The sequence below is a fragment of the Coptis chinensis genome, chromosome 9 (assembly GCF_015680905.1).
Source record: "Coptis chinensis isolate HL-2020 chromosome 9, ASM1568090v1, whole genome shotgun sequence".
In the NCBI taxonomy this organism is placed as follows: Eukaryota; Viridiplantae; Streptophyta; class Magnoliopsida; order Ranunculales; family Ranunculaceae; genus Coptis; species Coptis chinensis.
In genome coordinates this window covers 37,125,065-37,146,267 of record NC_141464.1, presented here as the reverse complement: position 1 = coordinate 37,146,267, position 21,203 = coordinate 37,125,065, and the positions used below count along the sequence as shown (strand labels likewise).

Here is a 21,203-nt window from a genome sequence, read left to right as displayed (position 1 = left end):
TTTGTTAATAAGAGATTGTGACCAACTTTGTCATTTATGTATTGTCCTTACGATTATTTTGGTTCGTTCAAATTATGATATCAAGTTTTTGCCATAGACATGCTTGTTGCTCTTGATCAATGTCATCTTCTAATGATTTTCCTATTCTATAGTTTTTTTGTAAGGTTTAGTTAGATATGGATCCAAAAACAAGTGCCAAATCATCTCGAGAAAAAAAAGGAAGCATCCAATCGAGGAAGGTGACAATATTACAAGTGTTAGGGGTCAAGCTAAAAACTTTCACTCACTAAGCATTTTAAAGGTAAGCTTGTGGTGGAGTTTAATGCGAAAGGAAAGATCAAAGGTGCATTTATTGGCGAGTTCAGTAATTGGGTTGGCACACTAGTTAAAAATATGGTTCCACTAAATTTGAAGTACCCAAACTGGGCCGAAAGTTGACAACAAATAAAAGATGATGTATGGGATTGATCTTTGGTAAGCGGTTGTTTTGCCTATTATACTGATTTTGAATTATTATTATTGTCTTTATAGAAGTGTAGACTCATCTCTGCCTTGGTTATTTGTAGGAAAAATTTGAGGCAGATCCTAAGTTTAAGAAAAAAGGATTGCAACAATGTGGTAAGATATGGCGGAAATTTAAGAATTATTGCACAAAATATTTTGTCATACCTTACATAGATGACCCCGATCTAATGAATCCACCAAAAATCTATCTGAATGTTAAGAAGCAAGATTGGGAGAAATTTGTAAAAATAAGGTTATCGGAAGAGTTCCGTATATATATCATCATTTCCTTTGAATTTTCATTTCTAATAAATTTATAATTTTGTGAAGGTGTGATAAACTAATATACTATTTTCATTTGGGCTGTTAGGAACTAAGCAAGATTCAATTGGAAAGAAGAAACTTGAACAAGTATAACCATCGACTAAGCAAATTAGGTTATGATGGCCTTGTCGATAAGATGGTAAGTAGATATTATATTTAAGTTTGTTAGATAAAACCAACGTAGGTAATCTAATATTACTTGGTTGGTTTGGTTATTTGTAATTGATAATAGATAGAAGCTGGGATACCTATTGATGAAGATGATAGATCTCTTTTGTGGCGTTTAGCTCGACAAGACAAAAGTGGTGAATATCTTTGATGATGCCACAAAGGAGGTAGTTCAAAAGATTGTAAGTATCAAGCTCATCATTGTATGTGTGTTTTGCGAAGCATATTTGATATTGTGTAGGATACCTAGCTTGATATATTGGTGTATTTTGTCTTGATCTAGATGATGTGGTTCCCTATCTAGCTTGATCTAGCTTCGATTTATGATTTTTTTTTTACTGAACTAGCAAGCATAATGATGAACGCTCCGACCTAAGATTGAATGTAGTCTAGTAGTAGGCACTTCTAGGCACCTTTCCATCAGGGTTCGGTTCCAAACCCCTTTTGAGAGATAGCTTTCAAAGCTTCTACGGGCATGGCTTTTCACAGCCTTTGCTTGCTACCTTTGACTTCGCCGCTTATCCCTCCAAGGCTTCCTTTCTTGAAAGCTTCCTCTCCTTTTAAGTGGAGTGATCTTTCGCTTCCTAAACGCATACCCGGAAATAAAGATCAGGGTATCCCCTATTGAGTAAGCCAAAGCAAGCAACTGTCTTTAGTTACGGGGAAGCTCACCAAACACGGAGGGTTTGATGGACTTATTCAAGTGTGGGACATCACTTCAGGTAGTCTCAAGTGTACACTTGAAGGTCCAGGAGGGGGTATTGAGTGGGTTAGGTGGCATCCAAGAGGATATGTGGTCTTAGCTGGTTCAGAGGATTCCACAGCATGGATGTGGAATGGAGACAAGAATGTCTTTTTGAATATGTTTTCTGGTCATAGTAACACTGTCACGTGTGGTGATTTTACCCCTGATGGTAAAATGGTTTGTACTGGTTCAGAGGATGCATCATTGAGGATCTGGAATCCCAGAAATGGAGAGTGTGTGCATGTTGTTAGAGATCATCCATATCATACGGAGGGACTGACATGTTGAATTGATAATAGATTGTCATCCGTGATAAGTTCAGATATTATAATAATTAGCACCATTTTCCATATCGCAGTTTAGGTTGTAACGAAATTGAAATATTTATAGTGAGCAGTTGGCTTGTTTTACACTGTTTGAAACTTGTACTGAAGTTTTGTTTATAAGCTTAAAATTGAGAGGAATTACTGTACACAGAGACCTTTGACGCACAAAGACACGTTGACTGCTATCACATCCGGTGGGCACCGTGGCATTCTACCAAGTTTCATGCAGAAGACTATCGATTCCATCACTGGTGATTACTCAAAATGTTCTGTTGTTTTTCTTTGAGGCTCTCCCCGCCGCTAGTAATGTTTTTGGTTTCATCCTCTTACAGTTTGCTTTCGATTATTGCGTGAAGCGGGATTAATACCTACTCTTCTTCCTCTTCTTAAAGACACGGAACCCCAACATTTACATTTGGTTGATACTGCAGTTCATGTTCTTGAGGCATTTATGGATTATAGCAACCCAAAGAAAGCTGCGACCTTTGTTGAGAGACTTGGGGGTTAGACGACACTATTGCTCATCTCAAGACGAAGTTTGTTATATTGAAAGTGGCTCCGAGAAAGTGGTGAAGACTCTCATAGTTTTGGTAAGGGAAAACAAGTTGTCGATGTTGAAATTTGGCGATTTGGATAATGAGGAGCCTATTTATTACGATGGATTGGTTGCATACCACCGGGCGGTTACTAATGAAAGCTTTGTTACATGCTATTTCACTTGGAACTTATGCCCCGGGAGCTCGGCTCGCTTATACGGGGTTCGCCAGAAAGTTTATTGCCTCATTGCCTTTGTATCATCTTGGAAGAGCAAAAGATTTTGGTGGTGGGGTATTCTCACTTGCAAAGAATCTGTCATGAGTGATCTCATTCATACAGATCCTACTTGTTTTCTGTCTTAGATCGCTGATTTGCCATCATCCGCTCACGGAGGCTGTAATGGGTGGTGTTATTTGCTCTCTGCGAAGGTTGTTGCATGCATACCACAGTGCTTGGATGCATTGTGCTTGAATAACAAAGGCCCGCAAGCCGTTAAGGATTGCAATGCTTTGAGGTCCTTTGTAAGAATATTTACTTCGGGGCGTATGTACGGACTCTCTTTCAGGGATGCTCGGGATCATTGTCTCTGAGGATTGGATGAACTAATCGTCATGCTTCTTCATTGCGTGGTCCTGGAGTGGATATGTTAATGGAGATATTGTTTACCATTTCAAAGATTGGTCATGGGGTTGAAGCTCCTTCCTTGGCCAGATGATGCAAAATTTACTCTATTTTATTTCAGGTGTAAAAAGTTATCCGGGGTAAAGTGTTGAGATGTGAGTTAAAGAAGGTGAAGTTTTTACATGTCACTCAAAGCTTTTTTAACTCTACCTCCGGGGTGGGTATATTGGTCGGGAGTGGGGGACCATATCCAAGGTCCGGAATTAATATTCACACTATCCTTTGGGTGGAAAAGGTGTTTGTAATAATGAAATTAGAAGTCACCCGATGAGACAAATTGAGGGTATTATCGCCAAACACTAGGTTTGGAAAAGAAAAGCTCATGAGACTCGATGAACTGTGCAAATGTTATGGTCTAGTGACACCCATTATTTTGGAAGTGGATATCGTGTGAGGCGGAGGGACTTTATTTACGCTATCTTTGGACCTAGTTTTCTGCATTTAATTGATTTGTCGTTCTATTGATGGAAGTTTTTCTCAGTTCTAGGTGATTAGACTCAACCTTGAAGCTACTTAGGTCGAAGTTAGGACTAGAATTCAGCAGCTTGGTTTTAAGCGGTCGCGACTCTGCAAACCAAGTGTGCGGCCCCTATATAGTGGAAGAGTATAAACCTAAAAAGTTCCCAATGTTTGGGCACTTTGATTTACTTTTTCTATGCTAAGCAATTTATCATATGCATATGAACTTTTATTTTCTTTGGAATATGCATTTGAACTTGATTTTGTGATTATGTTCTCGAGCTCTCGTTAATCCGGGTCATAGACTCATAGTAGTTTGATTATTTCACTAATAGAAAGCTCGCCAAGAATATTAGCTCACTTGATTAGTTGATTGTTGTATGTGAGTTGTTTTTATTATTGCAATAACAAGTTGAAGGATTTTCTTGAGTACCTATGGCCACTAAGCCGTAATCTTGCATGTGTCTTGCATCACAGAATTAAACTCTACCGATATATGTATTTACTGCAAGTTCAAACAGTTATAAATGAGATCTTTACACTATTTTCAGTATTTTGCTCTTCTTGTACCGTGTTTTGCCATTTTGGCTATTTTCCTCGTCTTGTCCAAATGTTAGACTTGGTCTTGTGGTATTGGCGTCTTGCCCACACTTGTGCCACTTAATTTGTAAGGTTTTTAAATTATCACAACTTTGAGGTTAACAACACCTCAAGCAAAGGGTGTTGAGCTAAGTTGGACTCTATATGCATTAACTTGGTCAATTTCTTGCAGATACTTTTCTATTTATGGTTAGTTCATCCAATTGAACCACCTTACCTATAATAGTATAATACTATCTTATTTTCTACAACAAAGTAATATTTCTTTTTTCTTATTATAGTATAGATATAGAATAAGTATGGCTCCACCTCCAGATGAAGCAACTATTGCTACTATAGTTGAGATGGGTTTTACTCGAGCCAGAGCTGAGGAAGCCTTGAGGCAGGTGGAAACAAACAGTGGAGCCGCCAATCGAGTTATGAAGATATGGTACACAATCCAGTTGAACCATAACTTTCACCAAATCTCGAGTCACCACACGCTTGACACGTATCTCGCCAACTGAAGTTGAGGTGTTGGCAAGATCTACAATTCCAATATATTGGTATCTAGTCATCTTCTCTGTCTGAAGAAAGATAAGAATAATCCGATCATAAATTAGCTTAATTATTTACATATCGATATTATCTCCTACACATTGACTAAGTTTTCTATGATGGTTTTTAACGATATACTACTCTTGCATAAACAGAATGACAATCTTGAAAATCCGCCGTCTTCGTCTCTTCTTAGAACAGCCCGTGGTCGCTCATTCGTTGATTTTGAATTTTATATCTATTTTTGCAGGAGGAACTGAAAAATAAGGTAGAGGAGGGGGTTTTGGCAACGGAAGGAAAGAATGACATACTTACTATGGCATTGGGAACTCCAGAGCCTAGTGGTCGAGTTAGGGCGGGTGGACAATATACGACTCCCACTATGTACTTCAATCTTCCTAATAAAAGATCAAAGAAATATCACGAGGATTTGGAAGTGAAGTTGAAAAAGAGAAAGAAGCTCAAAACGAGAAGTTGAAAATTTTGGTGCTACATGTGCTTAAAGAACAAGGTGAGACTAATTCACCAATGATGACAGTAATCTGTTGGCGAGTTGTTGCTTAAGCAAGGACCAAAACTCGTCAACTCGTTGCCATTAGAAAATGTGGAATCCAATAGTGCCAAAAGTGATAATAGGCATAAGGTGATTGGCAAGTCTAAGCAGGTAAGTTTTTTGGCTTTAAATTTGTATTTTTGATTTTCTACATATTTCAAGTGTTCTCTTTAACTAAACTCATATTTAATGTATAGAGAAAAGATGGTGGTCAACAAAAAAAAAAGGTGTGACTTCAAGAAACTTAAGTCGAAAAAATGTACAGGTAAGCTCATTCTATAGTTGCCTTAACCATGTTATATTCATTGTGGTATAATAAATGCAGGGAATGATACGTAGCTTTTTTCATTCCTTTATTCCAAGTGCTTCACATATACTAACTTGATGTACACTTCGTCATATAGTCAAAAATAGACAACGGAAATAGCATTGTGGATTCCGAAAAACTTAAAGCTAAAGATGGGAAGGTAAAAAAATATTTTCTTAATTAAAAAAGGTTGATTAAATGTTTGTGTCAAATTTGTTACTAGATAATGTTGTTTTTGTTTTGCTTATTTGTTATAGGAGTAAATGCAGGGAATGATACGTAGTTTTTTTTCATTCTTTTATTCCAAGTGCTTCACATATACTAACTTGATGTACACTTTGTCGTATAGTCAAAAATAGACAACGGAAAGAGCATTGTGGATTCCGAAAAACTTAAAGCTAAAGATGGGAAGGTAAAAAAAATATTTTCTTAATTAAAAAGGTTGATTAAATGTTTGTGTCAAATTTGTTACTAGATAATCATGTCTTTGTTTTGCTTATTTGTTATAGGACCAAGATTGTAGATTGGCATTGGGATCTAAAGACAACATTGTTGCCGAAGGTCGTGTTTTAGCAAGGAAGGGGGCAAGAGGATCTTTGTTCACAACATGCCTTTGGGAGAGTCATATATGAAGGTCTCAATAAATAAAGCATTGTGTGGTGATGCCTTTCTCCCGATTCAAAACGGGCGATGAACATGTATTTGTTAAAGATGCAGTAAACTCGTTTGTGGCATGGCCTAAGGAACTTGTGATACTTAAAAGTGACGAGGTAGTATAAGGATATGGATATTTGTATGGTAATTTATTTAATTTTGTTATATAAATATCAATTTTGTTCATCAACTTTTTGTTAGGTAGAGAAGCGTATTCCACTTCCGAGGGGCAGTATTCAATATAAGATCAGAAAGTTTGTGGATTGTGTCGACAAAATAGTGAAAGAAAACGCTTTTATAGAAGTTCCAATGGTTGGAACTCTTTTCCATGATGAGATGGAGGAAGTACGAGTTTCAAAAGATGAGTTGATGGATGTGTGTGAGAAGAGAATGTTAAATGGTAGCTGCATTATCTCCTACATGAGGTATGAATAATTTGGTGAACTTATTTGTGTTAGTTATAATTTAACTTTTCATATGCGACGACTTAACAGAATGTATATATATGTTGTAGATATTTATATGCGACTTTTGGAATTGCTCGAGCAAAGTATGCATTTGGTAACCCATAAAGTTTTACTATTTATACAAAAGATGATGAGAAGGCTCGATATATTCGAAGTTTGGTCAAGAACACGGTGATCGTGTACTTTTAATTCCTTTCAACACAGGGTAACTGTGTTTATACATTTGTAGTACATATACATTATTTTCATATAATTAAAATTATTTTATTTTTATTTTTATTTTTATTTATTTTTTTCCGATTGGTTATATAATTAAAAGTACTTAATTGAATTTGTATCCACATAACTGGTCATGTAGGGGGCATTGGGTCTTAATGGTTCTTGACATACCATCAATGGAAATGTCTTGGTTGGATTCTTTAAAAGATTTTCGTGGGCCGGCGGATCCAGCTTTTAAATTATTAGTAAACACGTGAGTTTAGTCTTTATTTATTGTATTTTTCATTGTATATTTGATTCTATCTTGAAAATAATGAGAATGAAACAAATGCATTTTCATTTTCAGTGCAATCAAGACATCAAATATGTCCAAAGGAAAGAGAAAGATGAATCCAAATCCAAATTGAAACTATGTGACAGTAAGTTTAGTTTCTTTGGAATACAATACAAAGTATCTTTCAATTTGTGTATGTGTTAATGCAAGTATTAATTATGTATAGTGCCCACAACAACAAGGAGGGATTGTATACGGATATTATGTATTGCGCTTTATGCGAGATTTAGTAGAGGATCCTGGTCCACCGATAAAAAAGAAGGTGACTACAAAGTAGCATTATTTTTCATATAGTCTTGGCTAGCTTATAAATTGGTGCATTTGTAAATATGGTAGGCAATGCATTGCCTGCATCATTTATTTTCATAATATTTATAATATATTTTTCGTCGAACAGGTATTGGAGTTCTCTAGCAAGAAGAGTTACACCAATGAAATAGATGAACTTCATCTTGAATTCATCGACTTTATCCAACAATTTATCGAGTAGTTAATTTGGGTAAGTGGGTTTCCATATTTTCCCTTTGTTTATGTATATATACTTTTCTTATTGTTTTTTTTTTCTTACTTGTATAATATACCCTTCTTGATTCACTTGTTTTTTAATTTTATATACTAGTCATAGTGGAATGACGACTTCATGATATGATGCAGGTGTCATGGATCGATTAACAGATGAATAGATGGCAGCTAGGTTTTTGGTGTTGGAAGTGCGCACAACAAGCTAAGATATTGCTAGGATAGTATTGGCGTTATGTAGTTTTTTTTTTTTTTTAGTTTTTTTTTTTTAATTATGATTCTTTTGGTATTGGAATGACTTCTTTTGTTGGGAGTCAAACGAGATGAAAAATACTTGGTTTGATCGATGAAATCAATAGAAGTTAATTGTTTTAAATGTTGTTTCTTTCTTCTTGAGTGGATGTTGTTTCCGTATCATAAAGCAGGTTAAAGTGATTTTGGTTGTGATGTTTTGATAAATGTATGTGGATGTTGTTTATGTCATAAAGCAGGTTAATGGGATTTTGGTTATGACGTATAGGATGCAGGTTGAGAAATGAATACGATTGAATACTAAAATGAGAAAATGTTTTTAAAAAAAATTATTTTCATTTGTCTCACTTTTGAAAAAAGTGACATAATATCTATTCAAAGTGACACAACTGACCACTCTTATGTGTCGCTTTCTTTTTCATACGAGTTATATGGAGTTGATTCCCAAAAGTGACACAAGAAGTAAGGGGCTTTTGTGTCACTTTTGACGCATTGTGTGTCTTCTCTGGTCCAAAAGTGACACAACTAGTATACTTAATGTGTCACTTTTGACGACTTATGTCTCGCTCTACGGTCAAAAAGTGACACAACTTATGTCTTTCACTCACTCTGGTCCAAAAGTGACACAACTAGTATACTTAATGTGTCACTTTTGACGCACTTTTATGTCTCACACTGGTCTAAAAGTGACACAACTAGTATATTTAATGTGTCACTTTTGACGCATTTATGTCTCACTCACGGTCTAAAAGTGACACAACTAGTATACTTAATGTGTCACTTTTGACGCATCTTATCTCTCTCTGGTCCAAAAGTGACACAACTAGTATACTTAATGTGTCACTTTTGACGATTTATGTCTCACTCTAGTCCAAAAGTGACACAACTAGTATATTTAATGTGTCACTTTTTGACGCATTTATGTCTCTCACGGTCCAAAAGTGACACAACTAGTATACTTAATGTGTCACTTTTAACGAAATTATGTCTCACTCTAGTTCTAAACGGATACAACTAGTGTCACTTTTGATAAGCACTGTGACACTCTTTCTTAAAAGTGACACAAGAGGTTATTCTTAAGTGTCACTTTTATTAACAAAAAGTGACACATTTAGTAAGGCTTTTATGTCACTTTTGGTAGAACTTTATGTGTCGGGGGCTTATAGGTCACTCCAGAATTAGTTTCAAAAGTGACACAAGTGACTTCTTGTGTCACTTAAAAAGTGACACAAAAAGCCCTTCTTTTAGTAGTGTTAGGCACCATGGTTGTCAATGAAAAACTTTTGAAATAGTCGACCCGCACGAAGGAAGACTGATAGATCATGTGAAAATAGAAACACGTAAGCTGATGAGGTATTTCCGACTTAACCAAGATATGTGTCATATACGGTTCATTTTTCTTTTTCATGGATAGAAAAAATAAATAAATAAAATAATAAATAAACAAATGAAAGGGAGACAAGTCATTGCAAGATAAGTTTTGTTATTGACCAGCATGATTGTGTACTTCTTCGTCTCATTGAGATCCATCTCTGTTTCTGAAGGCTGATGTGTGTGGTTATCAGGTTAGGAAAAAGTACAAGGTAATTATATGGGCTGTTGGTGTTCTAGATAAAGTTGTATTGTGATGGCGCCATAGAGTAGTGGGTTTACGAGGATACCGTCCAGAGTTAGAATGCATTGAAAAAAACGAAGATGAGGACATCACCAGGATTTCCTGGAAACAAAAAGTAGACACTAAGCTCTATCTCGCATTAACTCTTCCGCTGTGTTACATTCGGTGTAATTTAAATTATATCCTTTACAAATATATACATGCATATATGCGTGAATATCATATATGCACATATATAGTTGGATGCTTGGAATACGTTTGTACCAGTAAATCCCTTCATTACTTCTTTTTCGACCTACTTCTTCATTTTCTAACGAAAATCTTTCACTTTACTGTTATAAGTAGAAAAAAAGAACAACTTAATACTGCATCAGAGGGCGCCACCTAAGAATTAGAACAAAATGTATATATCTATAAAACTCTGAACTAATTGAGCTGTTAATCAAGAAGATGATTGATTTTGCTTTGAACTTCCTTGCCAATTACAAGATAGGAGTACTCTATGTTGATTCTCCTTTTCTTTTATCTGATATTTGCTTTCCAAATTATGTTCTCTTTGTTAATCAATCAACTCCAGTGCAAGCAAGATGCTAACAGTTCATGGCATGATTTTAGCTTCAAATACATGGATATCTCCAAGTTTGGGTGGTCAGGGACCAGATGCACGGGAAGGACATAGCGCTGCACTTATTGGGATAATCTACAATTTCTTTTTTTTTTTTAACAAATAAAGTGCTCTAATCATGTATATTACAAAAATAAAATCAAAGATTAACTAATGGGTTTTATTAATGTCTGCTGCTTCCTTTTTAATTTGAATGAGTGATTAATGGGTTTTATCAATGTCTGCTGCTTCCTTTTTAATTTGAATGAGTGATTAAAATAATTTTCATATCTCATAACTATGCATAGTTACTAATGTTTTTTAGAATAATTTAATATAACGGCACCCGTTCGTAGGACGGGTTCGAAAACTAGTTAACCAATGAAAGCTTGACCGAAATCGCTTCCAAAGCATTATGTAAAATTGTCAAATTGACTCCTGGGTCTAGACAGCTCGGGCTTTTGAGGGATGTTCGCTTATTTAACAGAGAACAAGAAAGGGAGGAAGCTAATCATATTATGATATTAATCAATAATCCTAACAATCTACTTCAAAAGTTCACGTCGTTCCCAGTTCCCAGTTCATTCCAAGAGACTTAGCCATTTCCAGTTTGGTGGCTCCACCCACCTATCAGTATTCTATGACCTCCTCGCACAGTACTTATACATAAACCTAATGCACTAAATCTAGTCCTATAACTATAGGTCGACCAAACCAAAATTTAAGGTGATTTAATTGGGTACTCATCAAATTGGAAGAAAAAAGAAATACTACAAGTTTGCCATTAAAGCCAAGGCCCAACAACCAATTTAACCGGTCTCACCATAACGAACCCCCCGAGTCGTTTGAGTGTACACTCAAACGGTTTCGACATGTCGTTGTTGTATATACTCAAACAGTCTCACCATGTCGTTTGAGTATACACTCAAACAGTGTCGACATGTCGTTGTTGTATATACTCAAACGGTCCCACCATGTCGTTTGAGTGTACATTCAAACAGCCTCACCATGTTGTTTCAGTGTACACTCAAACGGTCTACGCGTATCGTTTGAGACAAAGCTCTCGGGTTTTTAGCTAGACGATATGGCTAAGTCTCGTTTGGGTAGTCTCTAGAATAACATGGTGTGGTCGTTTGGGGACTCTCTTGGGCGACATGGCTGGTTGTTTGAACTAAAAACGATCAATTTCAAACACAATCTCAAACAAGTCAGTGGGTGAAGTTTACTCGAAGTGAAGGTCAATCAATTGAAGTTTACTTTAAAAAACACAATCTCAAACAAGTCAATTAGCAGTGAAGGTTGAATTTATTCGAAGTTTACTTTAAAAAACACAACTGGAATTGGGTGAAGTCGCCAACTTCAATTCTCATTGTTGATTCACAACTCGAAGTATGAACACGACAGAAAACTTTTTTTATTTTTTTTTGGTTTAGTCTCGCGAGAGAGATGATACCGGCTAAAACGGTTCGAAAAAATAGTAGCCTATATGCATTGAGGTGGGAGTGTATTGGGCTATTGCTGTTGGGTTTCGTTGTTGGGCTTGGGCTGGAGGCTGCCCGATCAAATTCCAGTGGTGCCCAATACGGGACCCAAATTTAACTTGGATGTGGAGTAGGCTCCGATACACAGTGTGAAGTAACCAATCAATATTCGTCGCACCTAAAACAGATAGTGACATTCTCCTTTCAATAGAAACTAAGGGGCCATTTGTTTTTGCCTCTTATAAGACCTTGAGGTCTTATAACCTCTTATAAGATGTGGCCCAGTGATTTTTGGCATTTTTTTTGTTTGTTTTTTGCCCCTTATAAAGGCATTCTACTGTAAATGTCTTATAAGAGGCTTCAATTCTATAAGTACCAAAATTAGATCTACTTCAATTCTATAAGTCTTATAACTTGAAAAATGACTCAAACACCCCCGTCCATATACCTCTAATCCCATTTATCTCTTCTTTCCTTTTCATTATCTTCTTCTCCAAATAACTCCATTGCCCTATCCACCACCGGTTACCACCACCACCACTGCTGCCACTACCACCACCACCACCACCACCACCACCACTACCACCACCACCATCATCACCTCCACCACCACTATCACCAGATTATTTTTTATTAAAACCATCACCATCACTACCACCATGCTATTAAGACCAATATCATCACCTCCACTACCACTACCATCACCACCACCACTACTACCGTATTATTAAGACTATCACCACCACCACCACCACCGCGTCTATTAAGATATCTACCACTTCTACTACTACTACTACCACCACTATTGAGGTGTGTTATTAAGACCAATATCATCACTTCCACTATCACCACCATTATTAAGACCACTACCACTTTGTCAATTAAAGTAGTTTCCTAAAATTGATATTATAATTATCAAAATTGATTTGAAATCGAAAATCAAACTATATCTTTGTTTCAAATTAATCTATTCATGTTAAATGTGATGTAAAATAGGGTTATATTTGTCAAATAACCATCTATAAGATGTATTTGTATTTGTTTTTCTATTTTTAGTGCTTATAAGGAACTTAAAATGAAAAACAAACCACTTTATAAGACTATCTTATAAGACCCTCTTATAACACATGGTCTTATAACACCCTCTTATAACTTAACCCAAAAAAACAAATAGCCCCTAAATGCCCTTCTTCTTCTTCTATGCTCCGCCATATGCTTATTGAACCTGGTCAATTCTCCTTCTCTCTTCCTCTCATTTATCGGTTTTCTTCTTCTTCCCCGATCTTCCCCTAATTCTAAATCAACACGGCAGATTGAAATGCAGGTTGAAATGGAATTCGATTGGATTTTTGGAATAGTTTTATTTGATGGTTGAAGGATGAAAAGGATGTTGTTTTCTTTGTAGTGCTGATGTTAGGGAAGGTCTTGAGATCGCCATGGTGGATTATCGAAAGAAGGAAAACTGAACTTTTAATCGAATTTGATGTTTTGAAAGTGTTTTATGAGGGAATGCATACATAACAATGATATCAGATAAAAATTTGAGTTCAATGGATTGTCAGTTTCAACTAACGTACCGAGTGGAGTTACCGGTTGGCATGCAGTAACATGATTTTTAAGACATTGGATGCAATTGGCTTAATTTTTTGTCACGTTTCACTTGAGATCTAAATTCCCTTATTTTCTTTTGTCGTGCAGCGTCTTTGGCCAGGATCATACATACATGTATTAAAATACACAAAAAAGTCAGACAAAGTAAACTGCAAAGAAATTGCGCAAGCAGTTTGTGCAAATAGCCAGTGCACACACTTTACATAGTATCGCAGAAGAAATCTGTGATGAAACTCCCAACCAGGAATATTTTAGAATTTTACCTGTTCATAACTTCATATGCAACTCTATAAAGTGCTTCCTGGTCCACAGTTTCATCACAGATTTCTTCCATCTGCTATTGTTGTGGTCTACAAACTAATCAATGAAACAGGGATTACTGGCCCAAAAAACAAATTAAACCACCGGCTTAAACTAGAAGAGAAAATATAGAACATATTAACATATACGCACATCTGACATGTGAGAAGCCACGAGGTAAGTCCCTACCTATTCAACATAGCATAAAGGAGAATAAAGAGCTTTGTCTACATAACCTTGTTGCAGAGCAAGGCATGACATATCATAACCGTTAGCAACTCCTGAGCTTAGTCTTTCATGCCAAGCTTTATGTTTTGAACTTTTACTGTTAGCTGTAATTTCTGCTCTTCAATATCTTTCAAGATTGATAGAAGATTAGCTCGATATACTTCACATTTCCTATTTGCACGGTCCAACTCAGAGTGTAAATCATCAATTTTCTTGTCCTTGTCATCCTGCAAAGAACAATTACAGCAAATGCTCAATAACAATATGGATTGAAGTCTGAACCCAAAACATAAGAAGACAAACCATAAAAATACCAACTGATCCGCATATGGGTTACTTGTGTACCATCATTATTATTCTTTGGACTTTTGTCTTTACACAGATATAATGTTTAACTATGATATATAAACCCAGTTACATCATCCAATGCGAAAAGCAGTGACTTAGTGAGGAAGAAATCTATGGGTTAATAAAGTACTTACCAATTAGAGAACCAAATATAACGTGTCTCAAATTCTGACCAAAGAAAAGGAGAAACGGGATTGGCTATGATAAACGAGGAACAGCTCTTAACATAACAATCTCATTGCTGTCACACCACACGCAACCGGCACAAAAGCACAAGACATACTCCAAAGAACTTGCAATTGTTAGTCACCTCCCTTTGTCCCTCTTCCTTTCTAACATTACCCTTTCTCTGAAGACTGTCAACCATTGCTGAATTGGTAAAGCATGGAATCATCATTATAATTAACAAGCAATAAGAATGTGGGAGCATCTCTTTCTTCGCTCTTCCATCTGCTAAGTTTGGGGAGGGGGTGTTCAATCTACTTATCACAGCTCATGGATGTTAGCCTAAACCAGAATCCCAATTACTTCAGACACAAAATACAAAGAAACTACATAGAAGAGGATGCCCGGGGGGTTGGGTTGCGTTGGGGGGGAGGGATATCCTAAAAATCAGTTATGGTGTTTTATTTTCCTTTTTCCCAAATGGAAGGTACGCCCTTCAGCCCTTGTGATATTATAAAATGCAACAAATAGAATGTTTTTCAGATAAAAAGGCCTAATGTGGTGAGATAGAATATAGGAGGCTAGATCGAAGTGTACTAAAAAAGTGTAAAACAGATCACAGATTGTTCACACCTGAGTTCTGAGTTCTATTCTTGACCATCTCATGGTTTCCTAAGAAAGTATGGAAGAGTTCTTCGAGCTGTTCTTCTTTTACTACTCTGGTTCTTCAAAGGAATCACACTGTGGACCAATAACTGAAGAAAGAAATATGTATTCCTGATAAAGCATCATGTATAAGAGGCTAGAACAAGACCTTGGCAATCCATTCTCCAAGAGTTGCCTAACAGTGGAGCTGCATAGCCTACTTCCAGGTTGCTTCTAACAGATGGTAGTGCAGCTTACCTGCTTAGGTACAACAGTTTCTCAAAGAGGTTCCTGATGGCTATTTGAGCAACTTTTTATCCCATTCTTTGGGTTTTCAGAAAAACGGGGTTTCTAGTTCAAGTGTTCAACAGAGCAAGCTGGTGAGCATCTTCTTTTGAGCACCAAGGATTTCTTATTTATCTGGGCAAGTGTAAATTCTTTGTTTTCGGGACTACAGATACAAGGAACTCTTTGTTAGTTGGGACTTTGGAGTAATTCACTTTATTTCAGTACTCAACTTCCGTACTCTACTCACCCGTGTTCCTAGTTGCAACAAAATTGAAAAAGCTAAACTTGATAACTCAAACAATCAGAGTCATTTTTCGATATCCACCATATGCTGCTGTCAAGTGCTCAAAGAAATACATAAGAAAACAAGAGAGGATTTCGTCACAAGTTAATTGTTTTCACTCAATATGCCCAGTGAAAATAATTTGGAGGCCAAACTCTGATACAGAATACTAATTCCTTTTTTTTATTTCAATTAACTTTTTAGAGTTTGTTTTTTTGTTTTTCTTTTAATATTTAAAAAAAAAAATGCAATGAGGCTTAAGCCCCAAGGCGCGCCTTAAGCCTTTTAGGGGTTCTGCGCATTGAGGCTTAACCCTCACAAATTTATAAATGCATAGTGTGAGGCTACCACCTCAATGGTGCGAGGGCACCACTTTGACGCTCAGTGAGGCTCAGCCGGGTTTTACCACAGACGATCCTTTTTTTTTGACAATTTAATCCCTAATAAGTTCTTTAATGACTCAAATGTCCCTATTAGGTTATGTTCTGGGCATTCAAACACCTTATTCTATTAGAAATCATAAACCTCCATCAGCAACCTTAAGCCTCACTACATCTTATTATTTATGCTATAGTAACTCCATTAATATAGCTTTACTGAATATACAGATATTTTTTCTTCATTTTTCCAGTCTCTTGTTCTCTTTTCTTTGCTTTTTTATTTATTATCTTTTTTTTTATAGAGGCTTAAGTCTCAAAGCCTCTGAGGCACACCTCAAGCCTCACAGAGGCAGTGAGCCTCAGGGGCTGATGCGTTTTTTAAAATACTGAACATACTAAACATTTAAATACAAATACAAATACAAATACAAAATATGTAAACTATCCACAAGTAAGGAACGAAAGATGCCCACTTCTGACTCTCCACATCGTGTGACCATTTCTAACAATAATTCCACAGTTCCACCTACAATTTTCTACAGCAACCAGACAATATAACTTAAAAACATATTTCACTTTCCATCAAAAAAACTTCTATTAATACAGATCTTATGCCCTTTACTTAACTAAGGAGTCGGAGAGAAATGAAAAAACACCCCAGTAATTTGGCCTAGTCCAAATCAGTTCGTCATGCTCCAATAACTTCTTTACAATTATTTATATATTTGGATTTTGGAATATCAAATTAGAAATTAGATATACGGAAATCACTTTAAATTTCTTTCTATACATCCTGCTTTTAAAGACAGAATTACACAGTTAACAGATGGCTCATTTTTTTCTCAACATTTCTTTTTGTGAATCAGATCAGAAACAACTAAACCCGCAACAACGCCACATACTATTTTGCGCCGCTACTATGCGAGCAAGTCAGATACATTCAGAAGTCACATGCATAGACCATGATAAAATAAACAAGAAACATGGCATATCACACAAGAAGTACAGGAACTCTAAGTCGCACAATAAACTAGAAGTAATAATACTGAATCAGCAAGGAAGGATAAAACATACAGCAGACCGATGTTGCCCCATAACCCATCGATGGCCATCATTGCTATGCATCTCGTCCGTATTAGCATGTTCTTGATTACTTCCATTTGCTACAGGAAGTTTCCCACCATTCTGCTTAGCAAGGGATAGCATTTTGGAAGCATCTTGTAAACCACGCATTGCCACATTGTAAAGATCCACAGTTTTCGCTCCTTCATCTACATACTTGAGGGCTTCATGTCGTAAACTATTGTACCGAACAGTCTGTGATTCTCGGTAAGTATTCAACATATCAGTAGGGCGCTCTTCCAAAACTACCCCGCTCTTGGCATTTCTTGTCCAACGTTTCAAAATGTACTGAGATGGGAGAGTAAGAACATTTGTCACTCTGAAGACTGTTAAAACATGTCTACAGAGAAGACCAGAAAACTCAAACATCTGGCAGCTACAAGTTGCTTTCATCTCAATAACGTTGAACTTGACAATGTAAGCCCTATAATCATCCCCGTACTTCGCTACTTGGTATTTGGTTGTTGCCTCATCATCTTCCAATTTGGTTGCCATGAAAGTAAGTGTCTCAACCAATTCCTCTTGAAATTTTGCAAATAACTTTCTTGTATACAGTTCTGCTACTTGTTTCTCCATAGGTGATGGGGTCTTCAGAACTGGGGTGGTGTTCATCGTTTCATAGTCAGCTTTCACTTCTTTCTCATGTCGACTTTCTATAGCTTTTTCATAAGCCTTAACAAACATCTGCAAAGAAGTTGAAGCGTTGACATACCCATCAAAATAAGAGTTGATACTGTCACTTCGTTGAGTTGTAGACATTTCAGCAAAAAATGTATCCCTGAGATAGACTGGGACCCACTGCTTACGATCTCCGTAAATAGATTGAAGCCATTCATTCTCCCTGAGATTGTACGTATCAATGAGGTCCGACCAACATGACTCAAACTCCTCAATCGACTCAGTCAGGTTTACACATTTATGGAATTCTGCTTCAAAATTTGGATGTTCAAGATACAGAGGACCTAACTTCTCCTGGCCTTCTTTGAATATGTGCCACTTGCAGAAGCGATGACGAGTCTCTGGGAGTACCTGTGTAATAGCAGACCTTATAACTCTATCATGCTCAGTAGTGATCGAGACCGGAGGGCGACCTGACATTGCTGTAAGCCAGGTCTTAAACAACCAAATGAAAGAACTTTCAGATTCATTAACAAGTATAGCACAACCAAACAAAACGGGCTGCCCATGATGGTTTACCCCGGTGAATGGAGCAAAGGGCAACCTATAACGATTTGATCTGTATGTCGCATCAAATGAAACCGTATCCCCAAAATGAAGGTAATTTGTCCTAGCAGTCTGGTCTGCCCAAAAGATATTGTTCATGCACTGATCCTCATCACCTTGAACAGCATAGAAGAACGCAGGATTCTCAGAATGAAATTGCCTCAAATAATCCAAAAGAATTTGAGTATCTCCTCCAAGAGTCCTCTCACGGTTACTACTCATATAATTCCTACAGTCCCTTTCCGTAAACCCAATATTACTCAGCCCACCATATTCCTTAATCAACACAGACATAATCCCACTAGGTCCCATACCAGCTCTCTGCAACGTGTCAATCAATGCCTTAGCACTACCGGAAACATGCCTATGCGACCTCAAACGATGAACTTTATCTTGCGGAACTAACTCATGATTATGTTCTTTCTCAAAACTAGTCACAACCCAATTCCCCGAACTATGTACTTTCAAAGCCATCATCGCTTTACACCCAACTCGTGTAACAGCCCTCGGACGTCTAACTTTCCCATCACCCACATTTTTTTCCCTCTCGACACGAAACCCTTCTCTAGCACAAACAAATGATCTCTGTATAATTGCCCCATTACGTTTCGACCTACGTGACATATGAGCACGTGTACTAAACCCTACACGACGCGCGTAAGAGTTATAAAACGCTTTCGCTGCTTCTTCTGATTCAAATTCCATTCCTACATGTGGTTCTAAATTTGTGTCTCCTTCAGGCATGTAAAATAATTCCCTACTATTATTATTACTGTTCAAATTCTCATACATTACATCATCGTCGTCATCGACAGGGTGTTCAATGTCAATTCCATCTTCTTCTTCTTCTAATCCCTCCATGTCAAATTCCATTGTGTCATTTTCCATGTTTATTGATTCAAATTCCATAAAGATTGAAACTTTTTTGTCTTATTATGCAGATTATGGAATTTAAGACATGACCATATGTAAGAAATGAGATGATTAGTGAGAAACTAACCTTATTTAGTCGATCAGCAGTGAATTGAGGTTTAATTGTGAAGCATTTGAAATTCTAGGGTTTTAGAATTGGGGGTTTTTTTTTGGTAGTAGAGAAATGAGCTGATGTTAATTTGACATAGTGCAAAATATGGAAATATCACGAAATATCAGATAGACAAAAGATTTTTCAAACGAAACTCCGATTTAGAGGATGTATCGGTATTTATGTGGCGAGATTTTTTAATATATTGATTGAACATGAGAGCATCTCTAGGTGGTGGTAGCATACTCTTCAAATTTGAAGAATGCTACTACAGAATCTGATAGCAAATTTCGACCAACTCACAGGTGGTTATGAAATTAAATGGTCAAAAATTCATTGGGGACCCACTGCTGCTGACATTAGATCTTGGGCCAAGATTAATGTCGTAGCGACATTACCACTGTCGCCCCCAAATTCAAAAAAAAACTCACGCGCCAGTACTAATGTCGCACCAAATTGAAAAAATTAAAAAAAAATAACTTGCGCGACATTAGTAGTGGCGCGCGCCAATACCACTGGCGCCTGGTGCTAGTCAAAGTCAAAAAAAAACTTGGGGCGACATTTGCAATGGCGCGCGACATTACTAATGTCGCTCCGCATCCGCATCCAAATTGCCAAATTTGCGAACAAGAATGCGAACAAGCAGGTGATGCGACCACGAATGCGACCACCTAGAGTTGGAATTCCGAGAAATTCCGACGCATTTCTTCAAATTTGAAGAATGCGACTACGGATACGTCCACCTAGAGATGCTCTGATATTTTAGTATTTTAGAGATGAAAGTTTTTTTTTTTTTTTTTTTTTGGTAATCAATGTCTTATTTATATATATATATCAGGCTCAAGCCGATGAGATTACATTGGTGTTATCCTTTTCCAGGCATCTGGTGAGCCAAGATGGAGGGATAATAGTCCATACAGTAGATACAAGATTAGTTGCATAAGCGGCAAGGAGATGTGCAGAGCAATTAGCACTTCGTTTAATATATACAATAGTTGATAGAGTTAGATCTTTTAGTTCTTTAGTCGCGTCCCCGAGAATAGCTTCAGATTCAATCGCTAAGCTTCCTTGTTTCTTTTCCAAAAAGGTGACCACTACTTGTGTATCCATCTCTATAACTAGATTTGATGATTGATGCTGCTTGCACCAAAGTTTTTTTTTTTTTTTTTTTTTTTTTTGACAAACCTATTTTAAATTAGATCAGTAACTCTTTTATGCTGGCGAGGTTCGAGCCCCAGACCTCTGGTATCATCACCCAAAGGTTTTACCGACTTTGTTAGTCGGCACCTGTCTTGCACTAAAGGATTGCCCTGAGTAATCCCTTACATTCTCCCGATTCAGCATTTGATACCTGCCTCTATCAGTTCCTACAGCAATGAATTTCCCATTAGAGTCTCTTAATAAGAACCCATAACCAGCTAAGTTTCCATTTTTTTTTGAAACAGGATGCCACATTTAGTTTATAGAAGTTAGCTGGTGGCCGGGTTTATCCAAGATGATTTCCCTACAGTTCTTTATTGCTTTCTCTTTAGTTCCTACAAATGATTAGTTGGATTGTCAAAATGGTCTTGCAATATTTTTTGAATCTTGATCAGAGAAGGTTTCAAATTGTTAGTTATACAATATATTGCAACTTTCCAGCCAAATACTATATAGCTGTCACACCCCAAATTTTCAGACAATATTTAAAACAATTATA

General features: G+C 36.8%; 1 protein-coding gene and 1 long non-coding RNA gene across 2 annotated transcripts; one reads left to right on the top strand and one right to left on the bottom strand.

Moving 5' to 3' along the window:
- Positions 1 to 7,581: 7,581 nt before the first annotated feature.
- Positions 7,582 to 8,593, top strand: LOC147475830 (uncharacterized). Its single transcript, XR_015207177.1, has 3 exons — positions 7,582 to 7,677; positions 7,813 to 7,914; positions 8,070 to 8,593. It is a non-coding gene; the product is annotated as an uncharacterized LOC147475830 (long non-coding RNA).
- A 5,039-nt stretch (positions 8,594 to 13,632) lies between these two features.
- LOC147475829 (protein FAR1-RELATED SEQUENCE 5-like) lies at positions 13,633 to 19,593 on the bottom strand. Its single transcript, XM_086582911.1, has 2 exons — positions 17,209 to 19,593; positions 13,633 to 14,252 (listed from the first exon to the last, which is right to left on the bottom strand). Exons 1-2 carry the CDS (start codon positions 19,387 to 19,389, stop codon positions 14,085 to 14,087), a joined length of 2,349 nt encoding a protein of 782 aa, XP_086439037.1. The 5' UTR covers positions 19,390 to 19,593; the 3' UTR covers positions 13,633 to 14,084.
- Between the last annotated feature and the right edge of the window lie 1,610 nt (positions 19,594 to 21,203).

Excerpts from the sequence above, each read along its gene's own strand:
- LOC147475829 (XM_086582911.1), bottom strand. The coding sequence starts at position 19,389 with ATGGAATTTGAATCAATAAACATGGAAAATGACACAATGGAATTTGAC. Across the intron at positions 14,253-17,208 it reads TGGGGCAACATCGGTCTGCT|GATGACAAGGACAAGAAAAT; the intron begins GTATGTTTTATC and ends TGTTCTTTGCAG.